The sequence below is a fragment of the Charadrius vociferus genome, unplaced genomic scaffold (assembly GCF_000708025.1).
Source record: "Charadrius vociferus isolate BGI_N301 unplaced genomic scaffold, ASM70802v2 scaffold163, whole genome shotgun sequence".
Taxonomy (NCBI): domain Eukaryota; kingdom Metazoa; phylum Chordata; class Aves; order Charadriiformes; family Charadriidae; genus Charadrius; species Charadrius vociferus.
In genome coordinates, this window is record NW_009648332.1 from 9,872,709 (window position 1) to 9,894,348 (window position 21,640).

Sequence of the window (21,640 nt, forward strand, 5' to 3'; positions counted from 1 at the left end):
AGAGATTATAAAGATACCGTATGCTATATCTGCATTGTGTAATGCATGCAGATAATTGTTTTATCCTGTGACTGATGCACTTAAAATACGCTATCGTATCTCTCAGAAAACTGGAAAATTAGATTTATACCACAGACTAATATTATGGAATTTCTGCTTCAAATGTCATTTGAACAGTGGTAGCCTTTCACAGGGTGTGTATATTTGTTTTTAATATTGCAGATGCCTTTTGATTGCAAGACTGCTGAAATGTTTTGAGGGCTGCCTCTCCTGACCTAACCATGAACGGTTCAAAATCACCAGGGCTGGCTGGATTTGGAATCTTAAAAAACACGACCTGCCACACGGAGAAGAAGATTTCAGTTTTCTTTTCAATAATCTTCATGACGGTGGGAATTTTGTCCAACAGCCTTGCAATAGCAATTCTCATGAAGGCGTATCAGAGATTTAGGCAGAAGTCGAAAGCCTCCTTTTTGCTTCTTGCTAGTGGTTTGGTCGTCACAGATCTCTTCGGCCACCTCATCAATGGAGCCATTGCAGTGTTTGTGTATGCATCAGATAAAGACTGGATTCGATTTAACCAGTCCAACATTCTTTGCAGTGTTTTTGGCATCTGCATGGTTTTCTTTGGTTTGTGCCCTCTCTTCCTGGGCAGCGTGATGGCTGTTGAACGGTGCATTGGAGTCACTAAGCCAATATTTCACTCTACAAAAATGACTTCTAAACATGTGAAAATGATGTTGACTATGGTATGTCTGTTTGCTGTTCTTATAGCTTTGCTGCCTATTCTTAGGTTTAGAGCCTATCAAATTCAAGCATCGAGGACCTGGTGCTTCTATAAAACAGAACATGTTGAGGACTGGGAAGACAGATTTTATCTCTTACTTTTTTCTTGCCTTGGGTTACTGGCCCTTGCTATTTCATTCTTGTGCAATGCTGTCACAGGAATTACCCTCTTAAGAGTCAAATTTAAAAGTCAACAAAGACAAGGCAGATCTCATCATTTTGAAATGATCATTCAGCTCTTGGCTATAATGTGTGTTTCTTGCATTTGCTGGAGTCCATTCCTGGTAAGAGCCTAACGTGTTTGCCAATTTTTAATGCACGTCACTGTATAAAAGTTATACTTTTTTATATCCAGGTTTTAAGGCGCTTTAGCTGTGGTAACAGCTCCGTTCACTCTTCAATGTATTAATTTTACAGCATATTGCCCATAATGTATGTACCTGTGCATCTACAACAAAAATGGTAATTATTCTCCACTTTTGATCGTAAGCAGAGTAGATTGAGTAAGCAAAATGTGTAGGGACTGTGAGGACTTATTTCCAGTGCTGTGAAGCAGACAGTGGTAGCAGAATGGTGATTAGAATACATCAGAACAAATATTGAGCTTGTCCAAAAATTCAGTGAAATCTTGGAGTGGCTAGTCTGTTTAGTCTGTACTGTGCTTCATATAATTTTTTTATTTATGGTAGTCTGTTCATTGTTATTATTACGGTTTACTGCTTCTTGCGAACTGTGTTATGGAAGATAACAGTTAAGAACGTAAAAATTCTCCGCTCCATTAACAGCGTATTAAAGGCTTTGCTTGAGAGTCACGTTAAAAACCAGTGGTCGGCAGTGGGTTAAAATAAAAATTTGGTTTAGACCTGACCGAGCTGGATTTGTAGTCTGAACAGATGACTAGCGAAGCTGCTCTGGGCAGTCGGTGCGCTTTCTGGGCTGTCCCGGCTGTAAGTGCAGACTGCTTGCTGGTAACTGCTCTGACTCTTCCAAAGCGGTAAGTATTGGTCATGTTGGCACGTGCTCTGGCAGTGAGCGGAGTCAAAGCAAGCAGGATTATTATGGGAAATAATTTGACAGCTCCTGTTGTATGATGGCATTAAAAAGCTGATATTAACTTTTAATGTAGTAAACCTGACTGAAGAAAATTTATTTTTTTTACTAGGGTGAGAGAGGTTAAGACACAAGTAATATGGAATCTTAATTTCCTTCCTAGAAACACTGATGTGAATGAGGAGCAATTTTGATTTGAGCTTACAAAACTACAAATTTAAATCTGAGGTCTGAATTAGATCCAGCTATAGCTCATCTACTCACTGCCTATGGTATGGAGTTACCTGAACTAGTTCTAAACCAGACACTGATGTTAGCCTCGCTGCAGCAGTTGGGTGTATCTGGCAGGTAGCATTTAATTAATCCAGTATCACAAACTTCAAGGAGAAAGCCTGGATATAAATCTCTGCATCACTGAAATGCACAAAAACTCTTTCACTTTTGTTCAACACACAGAGAATTTTTCCTTGCTTCTCTATTGATTTTTCCAGACGTGCTCCGCAGCATAGTTTAAATTCAAACTGGCTTTTGTCAGTGTCCTGGCTGTAGTGTATAGAGCATAAAGTCATCAGAACAGTATAGAAAACTTTTGTAGTGTACTTACTTCCAGTTACTTCCAGACACCTCCTGAAATTTGTCTGGGGTAAGCCACAGAATGGTTTTCAAGAAGAGCAACTCAAATGATGGCTTTACTTTTCAAGAAAAAACAGTATATTATCCTCTGGTGACATTTATTTTCAGATAAAATAACCGTCCTAAAAGGTTGGAATTAATTTGATTTTTAAAAAGCCCTTGGGTATCAAAAGAGCTATAGACTTTTTTTAATTCAAAAGAGATATTTCATTTATTCAGCATATGAAGGAACACTAAATTGCAGCTACTGTGGTTGTTTTTTCAGTGTTGGCAGTTTTGTTATGCCTTTCAATTTTTATTAATTATAAAAACATAATTTTAAAAATCTTGACAATCTTTAATGAAATTGCAACACTACTTTTGTTAAAGTATTTAAATTCATCTAAGTTGTAATTGACAATGAATTATTATTCCAGCAGCAACATTTTTTTTCAGAGCCTTTTCAGTGTTTGGCATTTTCATTAGGGGGTGATACAGACCGGTAAATGACTTCTTGCTTAATTTTATACGTGATAGTTTTCGGGACTGTGTTGCAGCGGGACGTGATACACAAACAATTCTGGTGCACTGGGTGGCAAATCTGCCGGTGCTCTCTGTGTGTTCCCGACTCACGATGCTTCGCTTCTGGATCTCTTTTGAAATGAGATGATCCAAACTACCACCAACATTACCCTGGAAATATGGAAAACAGTTAGGCAATATGGATAAATTTATGTTTGAGATGAGAAGCTAAAAAAAAAAAAAAAGTTGTGTAAGGTGGGATTTACTTCTTGAAACAAAGTTTGAAGGAAGTGAACAATTAGTGTTTTAGCCTGAGTGTTGGATAGTCTGGGAAATGTAACGAGACGGGGTCCTTGGTAGGTGTTACCTTCCTTAGCTGTTAGGATCATGGAGTTGACATCGAAGTTAATGCTCTGAATTACCAACTCTTTGTTTTGATAGCATTTAGTTCACTGAATACAAACAAAATCATAAGCGCAGCGTTAATTTAGCGAGCTTTATTGGACTGCAGTGGAGCATACAGATGCCGTGGAATAAAGCTGTGCCAGGAACATACTGCTAAAGTGCTACAATAAAGAGATCCAGGGTTTACCAAGGCGTGTGATTTGCAAAGAATTGCTGATCCAACTCTGTCTGATTTATCTGAAACCTCTCAGGGCTTTTAATTTGTGAAATGAATTGTTTAGATTCTAAAATTTAATCAGCATATACCAAAATAAGTATTTCTTGAAAGAAATGTGAGTAGGTGTTCGTAGGTGAAATTATTTGTCAAAGTAGCTAAATACATGCTTGTTTTGCATTCATTTGCTTTTTTATTTTTTTCTCCAAGCAAAATCTAGCAGCCAGTGTCAATCTTTGAACTGTGAATTTTACCCATGTTCTCTACTCCAAAGAGTATACAGAACAAACTTTTATGTGAGAGTGAATTACCTTGATATAAACCAAAGTGATTAGAAACCAAACAAACCTTTGGAAGAGAAAGCGGAGGAGGGCGATGCAGTTTATGCCACATGTGGTTTGCAGATACAAGAGTTTGGATTTATTTGGTGTGATTCTCCATCTGATAAGGGGGTTTGCTTTGTTTATTCTTCTTCTGTTTTTGATCCAGTCTGGTGTTATGCCAATTGTCCTATGTGCAGGGCTACCAAAATCAAGTCTATCCAATGCTGTAATCCAACTGCAGATTTACTTCACTGTTAGATTTTAATTCTTTTTTTTTTTTTTTTTTTTTTTTTTCCAAGTGGAGTTAAATATTCAGTCACTGTCCTGTGCTAAAATCACCTTTAGATGACATTAGAGAAACAAGACCCTGGATTGTCCTTTATGGTGTCTGCTGTGAAACTGAACTTGACTTCTGCACCCGCTCAGTGGTAGTGAATGTGTTTTGATGCCTTAATAATTCTGTGTATATGGGTATCTATATCTAATGTTTAATATTATATATAACAATATATAGTGTTATAATCAATCACCACCTCTATTTTAAGACTCCTGGAGATCTGGAGTGTTTCTCAGAAGAGGAGCCCATGGCATGGCTCCTGTGGAGCTCTGCCTGGGGCTGTTGGACAGGGATTCTGTCTGATCTTCTGATTTCTTCCTTCTGTTTTCTTTCCTGAAGCTCCATCTCATTTGTTCCTAAAAAATGCGCAGCTTTTTCAAGTTTTCTGCCACTCTGTAGGGATCTGTCCCTAATGGAGTACCAGAATGAGGGTTACCGCCTGCTTTTTGCCTTTTGGGGGAACATTTATCTCCTTTTGAGGAGTTGAGAGCGGGAAGGAAATCACAAAAAAAGCAACAAGTGAAATTAATGAGTTTTCCGATAATCTATTTAGTCAATGATTTGCTGAGGCACGTTTGTTCTGACAGTCCAAATAATTTTGCTTTTTGATGGGTAATTCCAGGAAAATATGTTCCGAAGATAGTAACATCAACTTCTCTGTGTAGTAATCTTTTTTCATCCTTGCTACAGTCTTAGCCCTTTGCTAAGGATACGTGAATTTTGTTGGATAAATTTGGTCCCTAGGGGTTGGATTCCCAAAGCAAATAGTTGGGCTGGAGCATTTTGTGACAAACATCTCTGATGAAATGGATTGTTATATAAAGCTGGTTTCTGGCTGTGACTTGATGTCTGGCCTGTCATGAAGCAGCTTGTTTTTTGGAGCTGTGTTTGTATGAGCCCATTCTGACTTTAGTACGTCAAATTCTGTGGGGCTCAAGGGATAAACGTATTTTAAATTTTGTTTTTGGAGTAGCGAAGTGAACTCCCTGTAATTATGAATGGGAGGGGTTTATATCAGAGTGAATTTATCTATGGGAACAAATTATGATTTGGAGAAATGTCTAATCTTTTTCATGTGTGGAACACAGTCTTAGCCTGAGAAAAATACTTTTACATTCAAATTATTCTTGTTAAGATCTTTTTCCATGCAGTTATCGGATTACTTTAATCCAGTTTTACCTCCCCTCTACGGCAGAAACTAGCCGCTTTGTTTGTTTGGGTTTTTTTAAAGGTCTCAGCTATTTATTTCATATGATTAAATCAGCTCTTATTCAGTTGCTTTTTTTACTGCCTAGGTTAATTTCTAGCAATCTCTTCTCATGTCATCTCTTTCCTTCCTTTCCAATTTGTTATGCTAATTGTGTCTCTCTGAACTTGCTCTGACGTCTTCTTGTCCTTGGAGTGTCTCGTGCAACGAGGCTTGATGGTTGGTTTTCGTGCACATAGGGCTGCATTTAGCGTACAATTTGCTGATTCATCCCAACCTGGAAGCTGCCGGAGCCAGCCTGAGTGGTCCTTCAGTGACTACGCTGCCGGAGGAGGCAAGAAGAGCAGCGCTGTGCTCATGGGGATGCTGTGGGTGGAAGACCCTTACCCCAGCCCACCCCACTCTGGTTGCTCCACCAGGTATTTCGGGTGCTGAGACAGGTGCACGGTGGGCATGTACTGAAGGAGGTCAGCAGGTTGCGGGTTTTACACTAAATTCTAGGCTCTGTAGTTGCACACAGTGTAAGGTACTTTGTTGTTCAAGTTGTGCATCTCATTTTAGCATTTTTGTATGTGCGGTCATGTATATACCTGCACAGTGACACTTTGCCAGGAGTTCATACCCCTGTCGCCCTTGAAGCGTCTCCCTCCATTCCTGTTTTCTGTACTCTTTAACAGGCTGGCCGTTTAAATTTCTGTTATACTGCCTTATGCTTATGTGTGCAATGGCCATCATTTATATCAGCTCATTGCTTTATCGGTGTTGTTTGTATGCCTTCAAATACTGCTGGTTGTATTGTCGCTACAACAAGATAAGTTACTTAAAATTTTTTCCCTTCTCTCGTGCTCTCTGGCTGGTGATTTTCATAATCAGAAAATGCAGCTGAGGAGAAGCGGACATGAGATGTCCCAAGATGGAGGTCCGTGCTGTGCCGGTGCGGCCCATGTCGCCACATACAGGACAGCCACCCCCCGTCTGCCGGGTGGCTGCTCTGCAGGAGCGAATGCTCTTCCATAGCCACTGGCAAAACACGTTGTTAGTTGAAGCTGCGGCTGCCCTGAGCTCATGGTGCCTCCATAGGCACTGTCAACAAGGAGAGCAATCTTTTCTTTTGAAAAAGAATAAATTAGGCTTTCAATTCCCAGTCATCTGTTGTTGAAGGCTGGAGATACTCTTAAACAGGTTTAGCTAACCTTGCAGCTTCAAACACTGTTGTAAAAGTTACTTTTGCAGGGGAAAAACACACTTTGTCTGTCTTTTTCAAGATGCAGACTTTTGAGAAGATAATCAATGATAATTACTATCTTTGTGCTGCCTTTTGTCTTTGAATTCTTGTCATGTTTTGCTAGAAGGGTTGTCTATTGACACCATACAAAGACGGGATGTGCTGTTAGAGTAAAGGTGATGTGGTTTGAGCTGGGTCTGGGCTGTGCTTCATCCCCTGCCTGGGGCAGGCTGACAGGCACAGGAGAGGTGACCACCCGCTGCAGGACCTCCATGGGAATACCCATTGGACTTTCTCATTGCATCTCTTGGGGCAGGTGGAAGCCCATCGCAGGAGCCCACGTCTGCCATAATGCTTTTAATAAATGAACCAGTTTCGTAGGGAAAAGAAAAACACTTTTTCCTAGCAGAAGACCTGCTAGATACACCTCTTTATCTCTAGTCCCAAGCATCAATACCAGAATGGTTGTTGTCAACGGTAGGGTGTTATTTCTCTTTCAGGCCTTGCTGTGTCAGAAGAAGTCAGATCAGGAGTTTGACTGAATAAAATGATTCCTGAGTTCCTCTGGAAAGAAAAAAAGCCTCATATTGGTTTGCTTGTCTTTCAAACTACTCTAGAAAAAGGGCTGTCACTCTCCCTCGTGTCATGGCCTTTTAATTGCTTGACGAGTTTCTCAATACATCCTTTAACACTGTGCAAATTCAATTACTATTCTTGCCTGAGTTCCTCTGAATGAGCTTCTGATACTCAAGGCTAAATCGCTGAAATGTAAGTGTCATTCCTAATATTATGGCCCAAAAGACATTTTGGAATAAATAGCTGATTTTAAGGGTTAAGAGAACACTCGTTTTGATTGAAGTTTTTGTTAGTCTCAAGACGGAAGTGCCATTTTAGCTTGGTTTCCTGTGGAATAACGTTTAAGCAGCAACTTGGACAATTCGGGCATGCGTTTGTATGTCACTGTGAAAATATTCTGTGGAAAGAAATTGCGGGTGTTCACAGAGAGTGAATAACAGAGTTTAATACAATGTGTTTAAAAATTCAATCCACCTATTCAGATGTGTTTCTTTGATATTAGAAACCTTTGGATAAGATGCTAATGCCTTTTTTCAGTATTGGTTGTAGACATCTTTCTTTTATTGTGGTTTCTTAAGAGGCACAGCTGGCAAATTTCCACCAGGTTAGATGAGAAATGGAATGAACGTCATTTTAGAGTATACCCACTAAAATGATACTGAATTTCAAAGGTACCATTTCAGTGTTCAGAATTGGTCTATTCCTATTTTCATCTTTTACAGTTTGTAGAGATCTTACAGGCCTTAGCCTTTCTGAGAAAGATGAATCATTTTAAAAAAATGTTTTGAAGTGTGGGCCAGGGTGTAGTTTATCACCAAGTGCTTAGAAACTCTATATTGATTGTGGCTATATTTGTAATTCAAGTGCTTACCTCCCTCTCATGGAAGTCAGGGAGCTGAGCAGCCGAGATGCTCTCTCAACAGGAAAGAAGTTCTGGAGAAGAAATGGACAATGGTCAGTGTATTGTCCTGCAGTAATGATATGAACCAAGGAAGGAAGAAGAGCTAAGATTGACAGACTGTCCTTTGCCAGAGGCTTTGGGGGAAGCATAATTATAGTTTTTGTTATCTATCTATGTGCGGTTTGGAAAAACTTCAGTAAAGCCTCTTTCTGAAAACGCAGTGCCATCAGAATGCAATGAGATTGGTTTGTTTTGGAGAGAGAAAGTAGGGAAGGCAGGTTGTCAGTCATGTTAGAACATTGCATTTTCAAAACAACATAGTCCTGTTTTTCCTTTAAAATTGCTTGCTGCTTGATTTTTAAATTTATATTATATATACGGAATTAAACCATAAAGATCTATAAATTGAAACACCAAATACTTTGTTCCAAATAGATGTCAGTGACTTTCACAGAAAATTTTCTATTTTTTTTTTCAATTTTGAAGTTGCCATGTCAAAAAATAAAATTCTGAAAACTTCAGCCCAATAAATTTGCCATTGATAACCTCCCCTTATTTATCCAGTTTGTAAAGTTTTTGGATTCTGTGCTTGATATTAAAAAGTAAGCAAATTTGACATACATTCAATTTTTTTTTTTTTTTTTTATAACAGAATTCTCCCTGTTTCCTAGATATTACACTTATTCAGGCCTTTCTTGCTTGAAAATGTAATACACTGCATAACCATTTTTGGAAAACGTCATACACGGCATAACCATTTTTGGGTGGTTATTTTAGGAAAGCTCTCTTTCCTGACTAACTAAAGACTTTAAATGGTAACGTTGCTGAAAAGTCTCTGGGACAAATACAGTCACATGGAACAACTCCAGAAAGTCCTTCATCCCCACCAGGTTTGACATGACAGACATCAGGGTGTGATACACATTCATATATTCTGCGAGGTATTTCCTATGGTGTTAATTCACATTCTTAAGTTTTGCGTGGTGATTATAAAAGCTTCCTAGCAGAAGTTACGTGTCTCAGTAGCAGTGTAGAATCAGTTCATGTCTGAGTGTGCGCATTATTTGGATACTCTTCTGGGAAATATGCTGTTTAGATTTTAAACAGAGCAATAATTCGTATTGCACATGTTTTGAAGACTTAAGTTTTACAATAAAATATTCAGAAATTGCTGAATTGCGATTTGGGTTTGCCGCTCCCGGAGGAAGGAAGGTGCCTGTTGGCTGTGTGCCCGCGTGGTGCCCAGCAGAACAGGAGCACGAGCCCGTCCTGGGTTCTGTGGATGTGCTTTTCGAAACAGGAATGTTGCAGAAAGGGTTTACACCAGGTGTTACAGTGAATTTTTAGTAATTCGGATTCATTCCTTTGGATTCATTCTCCTATTGGATGAGGAGAAACAGCTGAGTGGCTGAATGAACTGAGCCATGCGCTGTAAGTAGCATACTGTCTCTTGCTGAAGGGTTGCTTTTATCTGCTGCAGGCAGAGCAGGGAGTGGAGAGCAGCTCATAAGCTCTTTCTTAGCAACTCTTTTTAATGAGCTGTGTGAAGACCTCACTCAGAGACGCGTGCCGAAACGTGGGTGTGAATGGCATTGGAGTTGCATTTCTGCGTGATTTGCTGAAGAAGGCTGAAGATGAGCCTTTGTGTGAGGGGTGTCCTGAACTGAGGTTTTTAAGACAATTAGGCCGCCATACTAAACTCCTAGACACCAAAGATTACTTTGTCATTGGAGAAATGGAAGTTAATGACTGATGTCCAGCTGGTCCCCTACTTGCTGTCCCTGAGCTGTGTGCTGCCAGCTGCCACAGGGGGCTTGAACCCCGGGTGAGCTGCCTGCGCGTGGGCTGCACCGCCAGCCCAGAATTACAGGAGGTAAAGGATGTGGTGACTTTACCGATCAGCAACCTCATCACCCGCGTAATGACCACCATCAGGACCTGGGGGGGTGGGGAAGAAGCCTTTTGTGCTGGGGAGGATGTGGCCAGCTGCATTCCCCTCTGCCTCGCTGTGTGGAAAGGTGTTAAAACAGAAGGTGAAGCAGGAAGGAGCTGAGGATCCATGTGAGTGACAGCAATTTGTTTGAGGATTTATAGTTCATTAGTGAATTGGAAACAAAATGGAATGCACTTTTTACCAGGAGTGTGCATTTGCAGAAGCAGTGAGAAATATGCACACTCTTAAATGGAGATGTGATTTTTCTCTTCCCTCCTCTACCTAAAAGGTGGTCCAGCTGTGCAGCAGTCCATTTTAATTTATTCGCCAAGATTAAAGAAAAAAATGATTGCATATTATGTATTCCAACTTGCTAAATATACTGCTAATACATTAGCCCTGATAACTATTCATAGCTTCTTAATGTACTTCTCCAGAATGATATATAGAATAAGTGACTTTAATAATGGTGATTTTTAAAAACAATGACATGAAAGGAACACATCACATCCTCCTTTGCCTCCAGCCAGATTTGTAAATACTGCAAGTCATTAGGTGACTGTGACTCCAATCCATCTTTAAAAAGATTTCATTTTCCTCCACTGTGTATGTTGCATACATGGTAAACATAAACATACATAAAATATAATTACAAATTAATATATGTCCCGTCCCTGCCCCCCCTTATTTTCCCTCTACACCCATGTAATAAAAACCATAATTTCATAAGGTCTGACTCTGTTGGTAGACAATAGAGTAGCTTCTTTACTTTTTTAGACCTGTTGTTACTTGAGGTCTTGTGGGCTTGGTCACACATCAAAGCTATCTGCATTCCTGAATTCTAGAAGGGGTGAAAAGGCCACTATATACCATGACTGTCTCACTGTGAAATTCTTTTTCCTTCTTTTCACACTTGTAAGATGTGTGGATAGCTCTGGGTTGGGTGGTACGTGCCCTGGGAGCCTGCATGTATGTGCCATTCGTCTGAAATCGGTGACCTGGCCAAAGAACCCTTAGAGAATCCAGCCTAATTCTTGGCTTCTTAGACAAAAGTAACAAATCTGAGAGAATTAAAAAAGCAGCCAGGTAAGAACTGGCAGAACCTGCGTTCCCTGTAGAAGAACATTTTCTTGCTCTTGAAGACGTAAGTGGAAGATTTGCCTCTGGTTGCTGAATGGGTATTGTATCTGTCCTCAGACACGTAAATACAGTGGAGGATGACTTTAGTAATAAAGCAGGGTGAACGTGGTGATGTTTGAAAAAGCAGTTCACTTGTAAGTTATGGATTTGATCCTGTGCATAACAGTAATTACACGCTGAGTTCATTGCATAATTATGGACTTTGCAGCTCCTTTTTCCTCCAGGTTGTCTGTTTATAATATCTTTTTTTTTCTGTATTCAGACAGTTCTTCTCTTCCTCCCCAGTATTATGTGTTATTTGTGATTCTTTGTTTGGGCATTTGTAGGGTATTAGTGAGAGAAGCTCTGTTGCTCCTAAATCAATGAGAATATTTGTTTAACCAATAAAAATGTGATTCTTTTGCAAATGAGTGTGAAAACCTGAAAAAGCAGAGCAATGAAAGAGAAGTAATAGGGTCTTTCCAGGGTTTGAAGTTTTACCCAACTGACCCTAAAGGAAGAATGAATGGATCCTGAATACATATAGTCCTTAAATAACTACACATGTAATCCATAAACAATTATTTGATTTGATTGTTTTTCTCAGAATGATCCTTATTATGCGGTATTAGAAATACTCTATTGTTTTCTGGTCCCGAGAGGTCTAGCAGTTTTCCTGTAAAGTTTCTCTCAGCATTGCTGGGTAAAAAATATTTTAATTTTATTGGTAAAATTATTTTTTTTTTTGTACAAGATATTTTTGTTATAGGCAGTGGTGTTAGAACATTCCCCACTCTATGGAAGCAGACTTTCTTGTAACTTTAAAACATGTAGCACAGGAAACAGCTTGTTTATTTGGCTTTGATATGGACACTGTGTCTTTTCATTATGAAGTGAGTCATCTACTGTTTTCAGCGCTAAACTCTTCTCTGTCCATATTTATTCTGCTTTCCTTTTGAATGAATTAATCAATTAAGCTGTGGGAGTAATTACATTGCTAGTTGAACCAAAGTATTTCTAATTTTGAGAGGGTGGAAAGGAAAGAAGGAAAAAAAAGACTACCAGTCCAAGATAGAAATATCTGGATTATTTCAGAGAAACAGAGAGAGGTGACCTGGAATGCTTCATTGAAGCCCAGCCTGAATTTATGTTGCTGCAAAACAGATGCAAGTGGGTAGTGTCTGAGGGGAAAGTTGACAGAAAAGAAAAGCTTCACTTTCAGTTAGTGTTTGTAAGTTTATGCACGCAAAGGAATCCATCTCTCTATGAGGCTTACTTCATAATTGCATTCCTTATATAGAACATGATAATGCCAAAGGCAGTTAATAAAATATAAATAGTGAGTGTAAAGTCATGGCACTTTACTTTTTTTCTCCGTAATTTTGACAAATTCTGTGCATAAAAAAATCTCATTTGAAATGATGTTTCCAAATGTTTGTTCAGAAAATATATTGCCATACATAAATATTATGCATAAAGCTGTAAAAACACAGATGGTGAAAACGTTGCACTCTAATGGCACAGCGGCAGGGTGCGATGGTCCCCTGCAGAGCTGAGCCTGTGTGAGGAGAGCAGAGAGCTCAGAAGAACTGAAGACCCTCAGTGAGGAGGGGTCGTACGGCGAGGTCAGATGGAGCTGAGCTTCTGGGTGCCAAACACCCGCAGAGTCCGAATTGAATGTCATGGCTGCCCTGTTGTGCATGTGCTCCTCCGCTGCCGTCCTTTCTTTGGCGTTCCGCTGATGTGAGATCTGCCCTGCCAATTCAGAGGGGTGCTTGGACATAACCGTTTCAAGGCTTTGATCTTCCCAACGTGAGAAGGGGCATGCATATCCTGAGTGGTACCCCGTTCATGAAGCAGCATCATCAGCTAGTGGGAAATTGCCTGGTCACAGAGTAAACTGTGTCTGAGAAAGGAATATTAGAAACTATTTTCATTTGCTTCATGGAAAATACTGTTTTCCAGTTTTCTCTATACTTTTTTGACTTTTATCACAGCAGTAGTGCTTTGGGAACACCTCTGAGCTCTGAGTGCCTTTAGCTTTACAATACTGCCAAAAGATTTATGCAGCTCCCTTTTAAGGGGGGTAAATACGGAGCACACGGAGGCTAAACACACTTCTACAAAATGTTTTTGCAACTTCAGCTATCTTTGGTCATCTGAATCTTTTCTGCTTGCTTCTTATTTGGGTTCTGCATTTCCTGAGAGAGACTGTGAACCTGATAGGGGAAAGGTCTTTCTCAGACTAGCTGCCTTTAACAGGGTAAGAAGTAAACTTGCATGTTTGAGGATGCATATCATGGCAGGTAGTAGTTACCATCCTTGATTTACCTGTTTTGGACTAGGTTTTGGGAGGTAGACACAGTTCACTGTGGTTTTCCCCTAGCTGAATAGTGAGCCAGTGGATCCATCGTTAATTTTAAGTGACATTATTATTTTTTCACAGAAACGTACACGAGAGAAAAGGGGACTCCCTTATTTTGCTGCTACTTGTCAAGAGCTGATCCTGCAAAACTTTACACATCGAAGTATTACGTACCCCCTTAAAAGTACCTGCTGGACCTTAATGTGGAGGAGAACTTGCTAATGCATTTTGTCTTTTCCAATTTCTTTTTAAATACACATTTTTTATAACATTGCTATGCTCAGTTAAAATTTACTTGCTAGGCCAAGTGATCATCTGATATATAAAAATTGAAGGTATGGTTCATGTTTTTCCTTTAAAAGGGGAAAGGAAAACATTAGGGGAAAAACATGTTGCAGATCTATAACATAAGGAGCATTATGTGGCATAAGTAACACAGTGCATGTACTAACATTTTGATTGCTGAAGTGATGCACTGCATATTTCTCTCAGAAGCCCTTGTTTTGAAACTGACTTATATAGAATCAAATAAAAAATAAAATGAAGCATACTCAGCTTTGTTGCAACAAATGCTTGGTTTATATACTGCAATATCTATATAGCAAGGATATAGGCAATTTGCTGTCAGTGTTTCTTTTCTAATGGCTGTTCTTAGAAGGTATAAAATGGTACATAAAATGTGAAGATAGATACATTTTGTTTTGTCTCTCCCCCTCTTTTGCATATTTTTTCTTAAAGTCTCTGTTTATAGAACACTACAGAGCATCATCTTCTAACGCTTCTCCTCGTCTATAGCAGACTGCAACGTCTTTGTAGCACATATGAATAATGGAAGTTCCAAAAACTTCTGGAAATTCAAAATAATTATATTTTTTTTTGTTTCTATGGAGTGGGACATAGTCAGTAGAATACCGCCTTGAGTCCTGTGTGGTTTAGGTGAAAGAGATATGCATCTCAGGGTTTGACACAGGCGCCAGTGACAAAATATAAGCACTCTGCAAACACTGAAAAAACCCATGGACTTTCTTCCATTAATGGAAATTCTCAGAACTGCTTTTAATGAAGTTCAAAGGAAGAGGTTTGGGAGGGTCTGCAAGGTTCCCACAGGGAAACGGAGCCTGAAGGCTGAGCCGCAGAGGAAGATAATTTCTGATAGTTGTTTGCATTTAACAAAATTGGTCTGTCTGCTCTGCTTTCCGTGTCAATCTCTTGGTGACTGGTTTTTATCCAGTTTCCTGAAGTCAAGGATAGAACCTGGATTTAGAGCTGATGTGCTGAAATGCATCAAAGTAGTAACGAGTTTGCCTTATTTCCCAACTAGCTGTGAAGTCTGCTTCATGACCCTGCTCTGGCGGGGGGGTTGGACTAGATGATCTCCAGAGGTCCCTTCCAACCCTAACCATTCTGTGGTTCTGTGATTCTGTGATTCTTGTTTTGACTGGCTGTCCTTGAGTACTAACAGGAATGTGACTAAGCAGCACTGCCATTTAGCTTATTAGTTGTTCTCATATAATTGAGACCCAATTGGAAGGGAAATTAAAGGCATGCTGTTTATATTTGGAGAGTGGTGTGAAGCGTTGGAGCGATTTTTTTCAGTTTGTTGCACTGAGCTTTGTCCCTAAGAGAAATGGCAATCCTCTGATGCTGTCTGCTAGATGCAAAGTTGTAGAAGTCAACAATTTCAAAATGCTTTTAAAACTTTTCCATCAGACTTTCTGGATCTTGCAGAGTGAGCTTTTGTTTTAGTGAAGCCTAAAATTGGACAAAAAGGATGGAGAGGTTTAATGTATTGTGTCAAGTCCTTGCTTGACAGGTCTTTCCTTAAACCAGCCAGGACTGATGAGTCAGAGTAACAAGCAGGCAGCCTTGATTTAAAAAGTCACTGTCACAGTTGCGCTTTTGCAGTTACTTTCCTAAAGAAACTTTGAATTGTATTGGTTACATCATGTGATACTTTCATTTTTTTGCAAACCAGGGAGACATACTACAGCTGTGTTCGTATAAACATTGTATAACTCAGCAAAATGCTACTTGGATTTTTGCATTTCTAAATACGTTAGAAAATGTCATGAGTTACGTTTATCATTTTCCATCTGGGGATTAATTTTTTGAGTCATACTGCTGAATCTGCAGGAAAATTAAATTCAGTTGTGGAGATCAAAGGCAACCAGATATGATGCAATCGCGTTGCCTCTTCCCCACTTGTGTGCTGCTCACTACAGAGGACAGAATTCCTTCATCATACCAACCTGATGGACCTACAGGGAAGGAAAATAAAAGTCAGTCTTTGAATTGGATTCTTGACTTTGAACTAGTTATTGAACAGTATTAGTCAAATAAGAAGAAAAGAAGTGTCCTTTCTGTGCCTGCAGAGGAGGTCCTGCTGTCAGAAGTCAGCTTAGCAGTTGCAGTTTCTGAGCCAGTGACGTGCCAGTTCGGTGCTGTGACTGTCTCGTAGCTGGGGAGCAAATACAGACTGTCTGCATGTTTTGCTTCAATGAAGTGCTTTGTTAAACAGCTGGCAGTGCATTAGGCCTTTTTATCATTTGTGATTTCAAAAAGACTTTGAATAGTATTTTAAGAATTTAAATTTAAATAAAGAAATCTAAAATGAAAATGTGATAGAAATAATAATTTATATTGACCTCGCTCCATTCTACCCCTATTCAGCTCGATTTTAGCGTCTTGTTCTAGAAATCATTAGATGACTTTTTAGAAAGGCTTCAATAGCCGGGACGCGGAGTCCTCTTTGCCCTCTCTTTGCCTGCAGCTGGCTTCATTTGCCTGCAGTCCTCTTACATGTTTTCTTAGAAGACACGGATGAGCTCCCAGTACAATGCAGGCTCTTTGGAGGAGTGAGAAGCTGTCTCATTTCATACCCGCACACAATGTGATGGTAACGTGTTTGTCACTACCACTGCTCTGCCACAAGTGTTTAGGATAAAAATGCTTAGGAATCTCTCATGCTTGGGTTGGACTGAGATTTTCTGTCTTAGTCCAGGCCTATACAGAAACCTCAGCCTCTCAGAATTTCAGAAAGTTGGGATGTTATTTTATGTTTGGTTTAGCGATGTAAGAAAGGAAACTTTTTTTTTTTATTTCTGCATAATTAGTGGTATAAGAAAGGAAACATTTTTTTTTTATTTCTGCATAACACTCCCAAATAATATAAGTAATATGGCTAGAAAATTGTTATTTTAGGAAAGAAAATTTGTAGATAACGTAGATTTTATCTTATTATTTCCAATGCAGGGATTCACAGCTGAGTTGCTTGAGCATTTAGCTACGTACATAAGCTGTACTTGCTACTTGTGAGTTCAGATATATTATTTTTGTATGTCCAGTGTTCAGAAGAGGTGACTTTCGTGTTCTGGATGAAGCTTCTCCAAGCATCAGAATCCATAAAATTATGTATCAAATTTCCTTGTTATCCTGTTTCACTTTATGTAAATCCATAATCAAAACAGAGGTACTTTATGTTGAGCCAACAAGCTGAACGCTGAACAGCAGATGAGTGCGTTCACTTAGAGGTGATTACGACTAAATGGAAAGGAATCACACAAGTTAGCTAGATAACATGTGAGAAAATAATACAGTTTTACAAAGTCTAGATGGAGCTATGTTTCTTAGATGGCAACATCTGCTGCCTTCTCTTCCTGGCATGAAATTCCATTGGGTTTGGCATTTATTAACTTTGCAGGATGCGAGAGAAGAACAATAAATGAGATTTTGAAGTACATCAGGAGGTAGATTAGGAAGCTGTATGTCTGTGTTAAGTCAAGCATAGGCTATATTGGGTAAGGATGTTGGTCTATGAGCTCTGGTGTGCTGTCTTTTGCTGCCCAGTCCTACTTGCGTGAGTAAGGAGTACTCCCTCTGAGTTTGGCTGGTGGTATTGAACCTCTAATAAATAATATGTTGGACTGTCCTGAGAAAACATCCCATGCAGAAGCCAAAGGCGTTGTCCAAGTTTGGGTGGGCTGCTGATGTCAGAGAGGAATGCGCCCAGTGGTTGTGGGGTGAAGAGCAGATTCAGAGAACTGACTTGTGTTTGTGTTGGCTCGGTGCTCAGACATTCCTCCTCCTCCTCACACCGGTTCCCAGCTGTGCTCCTGCCAGTCTTACCAGCTTCCTTAGGAATGTTCCTATGGGCTCTCTCAGCTGCTCCCATAGATGTCCATGCAGAAACACTTGACCAAATGCTGAATCAAGCAAGTACAGACTCCTTTGATGCGTTCACTCTGTTCCACTCAAGTTTATACTTAGATGTGGTGACCTGCAAGCTGTACCTAAGCTGTAGCTTAGGATTTCAGAGAAGCATTTAAAAAGGAGTAACTGGTTTGCCGGAATCTTGAGCGGTAGTTTTCTCTCTTAATTTTTTTTTTTATTTCTTTTTTTACAACGTATCTTTCTGAAAATAGGACCCTCTGCACTTGGACAGACTGACCCTACCTCTCATCGCCCAATAAATCAGAGTACTCATAGCATCAGTTGTAAAATATCCTGTTTCTTAGTTAAATAACTGTATCGCTTTAAAGGCTTTGGAACTGAAAGGCTTATAGTGTTTCATCTTTCTACCAAAAAAGTCTTCGTGTGCTTTTAACATTAGTAATAGAGGAAGATAATTTACTGCCCTCTGGCAGATTCCTGGCTTTGCAGGTCAGGATTTCTTCACACAGGAACTCAGGATACGAAACCTCAGTGGCAGCAAGCCTATAGAGGAGGACTCTGCAGGGCAGGAGCCCCAGCAGCGTGTGTTTCACCGGGGCTGGTGTTTGAAAGCCTAGGTGGCAGCTCTGCAAAGTGAGGAGGCCAGCCACAGCTCTCTGGGCTGGGGTACCTCTTAGAATCATAGAATTGCTAAGGTTGGAAGGGACCTTTAAGATCATCAAGTCCAACCATCAACCCTACTCTTAGGCATCCTCTGCCAGAAGCATTTCTGCTGAGCTGTACTGGGAGACTAATGCCTCCACCCATGTAAAACTGTTGTCTCTGGCAGCTTGTTGTTGGTGGAGGTCTGTCCACATGCAGCATCTCCACAGGTGAATGAAACCCTCTGTGTCTCCGTTGGCAAGAGGAGGGGTATCAATGGCCTTTGTCACCATGGCTTAAACTTTCCTAGAAACCTCTAAACCCTCTGATGCCAATAAATTGTGTTCTGTTGCAGCTTTAAACGTGTGAATCTTCTTGATGAAATCAAGGTGCTGTATTCCTTATGTGGGCGTTAATTTGGAAAATGTGAAAAAATTCCATAAAAATTTTCTGATCTACCAGTGGCCTCTATCCTTGAAAAAAATCCATCCCAGGAACAGCCTTGGCATGCTTTGTTAGCTCAAATTCTGGATAAGTTTTTATTCCTTGCTCAAATCAATCCCCGGTTTTGGAGGGTATTATCTGCCTGGTTGCCATCCTCTGCTCAAGGTTCAACAGAGACGCACGTATGTCCTGTGTAAAACATTAGAGGATTTCTAGGATGATAAACATTACATGTCTGAAAATATTTACTCAGCAATTGGGATACATTGATGCTGTGAAGGTGTGAAGATTAGAGATAATGTTGAAACAATTTCACTCATTTAAGTGCTCTCTTGATGTATTTTTTGATGTATAATTTTAAAATGTTCCATTTTCAGGTGACAATGGCCAGAATTGGGATAAATGACAGTCGTTCAAAGGATACCTGTGAAACAATACTTTTCGCTCTCCGAATGGCAACGTGGAATCAGATTTTAGATCCCTGGGTGTACATTCTTCTCCGGAAAGCTGTACTTAAAAACCTGTACAAAATCACAAGGGGATGTTGTGGCATGCATATCATAAACTTACACATGTGGGAACTCAGCTCCATCAAGAATTCTTTGAAGGTTGCAGCAATATCTGAGTCACCAGTAAGTTCCAAACAAATAAACCTACAGCCACTCAGCTCTGTGGGGCAATAAAGTTAAACACGGTGTATGAAGAGATGATGGAGGCAACGCTCATACATGGGCAATACCCTAAAATGAATTCCAAGGCTCAGTGGTTTGGCATCTGTTTTAAATTGTGAGTGGTTTGTTCTTGTTGCTTACCAGTTTGATATTGCTACTCCAAATGATGCACTTGGATGTTTTGATTCCCTTTAGAATACATCCCTTCCAAAACGGGTAGTAGAATGATAAATCATCCTATATTTCTCCCTTCCAGGTATTAAAGTGAACAGGATTCCTGATAATACTTCCCACCAAGTCCTTTACCTTAGCAGGCTTCTTAAGATCACATGCAAGTGTGAAAGTGATCTCCAAGGTAATTTTTAAAAGGGGTAGATTTTATCTACCAGTGATACCCCCAAATCCTTTTCAGAGTCACTACTTCCTAGAGTAAAGTCCAGCATCCTTTCCATAAGGGCATTCTTTGCTTCGAGGCATTGAATTCCCCAATTGGATGTGTACAAGAGATTTTGCTTGTGCCCAGCTTATTAAATGATCTGGTTTGTTTGGTTCATTGACTTGACCTCTTAATTCTTTACTGTTCCATGAATTTGTGGGAGAGCTGCAAACTTCATCAGTGCAAGCGTTCCTTTCAAATCACTGGCAAAACATGAGGTTCCCTGTGGGAACACAGAAGCAGATCAGCTCAGCTTGCTTACAGTTACATTTTCACATCTGTCAGTGAGTTTTTTAGTCCTTTCAACTAAAAGGCATAAAACTGTGCTTAGTCTGTAAAAAGAGTAGGTGGTTTTTGGTTTGTTTGTTTTTTTTTTTTTTTTTTTTTTCCCCCAAACTAAAGGAGGTTTCTTGAAGCATTCCCTTAATGCATATACTGAAATGCTCAGGAGTTACATCTGCTTCACTTGCAAAAGGTCACACGTGTCTCATGAAAAATGTGTGTGACCAAATGGAGGGAAATGCACTGGGATTGTGGTTGTGTTTGTTGAAAGCAGACTGCACACTTAGTTTTTGCAGGGTCTGTGTCTGAAGAGCTGAGGGCATTCAGTATATTTGAAGGTACCAGAAAGTTTGCAGGACTTCACACAGGAGGCCCTTCACCTTTAATGCTGCTAAAAGAAGCTTTGTTTTTTGTGACTGTACTTTGCTCAGAAGCAAAAATGAGACTACCAGAGACTTTGTAGCAGATGGATTGTTTTAAGATAGAAATGTCTAATGTTATTTTTACCTACTTAACTTCAAATATGTTGGTGTATTTGGACAAAGTAGTTAAAAACTGATTCACCAAGAAGACATTCTGAGGGACCAAAACTATTCACAAACTACAAATTCATGTTGTATGTGAGAATAGTTTAAGTCAGAAAATAAAAACCCCAAAGGTTTAAATATTTCAATTTTTTGTTTTAAAAGCTATTTCCTTTTTGTTTTAAAAAGGTTGAAAAATAAATGGGTTAAATAACCCTATAACGACATGAAATGGCTTTGTTTATCCTGAAGAATTTCTGTGTGTGATTTATTTCCTCAGTCACAGAGCTGATAAACCATGGACAGATTTGATGCTGGTATAAGCTTTGCACTGTTGCTTTTGTGTGGGTTCTGCTGAAATTTGGAAGTGTTCAGTCAGTGCTCAGTTTGGCTTTTTTGTTTCATAGAATGTGGTGCCAGTGTATCTGTGGATATAAATTATTTGTTCTTTATGGAAGATAATTGTTTTAGCAGCTGCAAAAAAAATGTTGGTCTGTAAATTGTTGAGATATTTGATTGGTGAATGAAGCTCATCAACGTTCCATTTTGTTGTGTGAATAAATGTGGCTTGTGTACTTCATACTACAAAAGTTTATATGTATATGTGATTTCTTATATTTTGTGTAGTAATACATATTGAATGTAAATTGCAAAGCCTTATTAAAATTATCGAACTGTATTTTGAGAGTTATGATATTTTTGCAAAATAAGGGAGATCTGAAGTTGTTAAAAATAATCCTTATGACAAAAAATCTCACACTGGATTCAAGCCAGCCACTGCCATTCACAGGTGTGATAGCAGTTGTGAAGGTAGAGAGGAGGACTGCAAAAATTCAAATAGGAGGTGCCGGTTTTTGTACACCTCATTTTCACATGAGCAGCCCAGTGCAGTTGGT

The 21,640-nt window shown here is 39.5% G+C and overlaps 1 protein-coding gene across 2 annotated transcripts; it reads left to right on the plus strand.

The window, feature by feature from the left end:
• Window positions 1-218: 218 nt before the first annotated feature.
• Window positions 219-19,714, plus strand: PTGFR (prostaglandin F receptor (FP)). Of its 2 annotated transcripts, none has more exons than XM_009884695.1 (2): window positions 219-1,070; window positions 19,209-19,714. In XM_009884695.1, exons 1-2 carry the CDS (start codon window positions 282-284, stop codon window positions 19,512-19,514), a joined length of 1,095 nt encoding a protein of 364 aa, XP_009882997.1. In that variant the 5' UTR covers window positions 219-281; the 3' UTR covers window positions 19,515-19,714. The 2 variants fall into 2 exon arrangements, with proteins under 2 accessions (XP_009882997.1, XP_009882998.1); XM_009884696.1 differs by having other exon boundaries at window positions 219-749; window positions 19,209-19,674.
• Window positions 19,715-21,640: the final 1,926 nt, after the last annotated feature.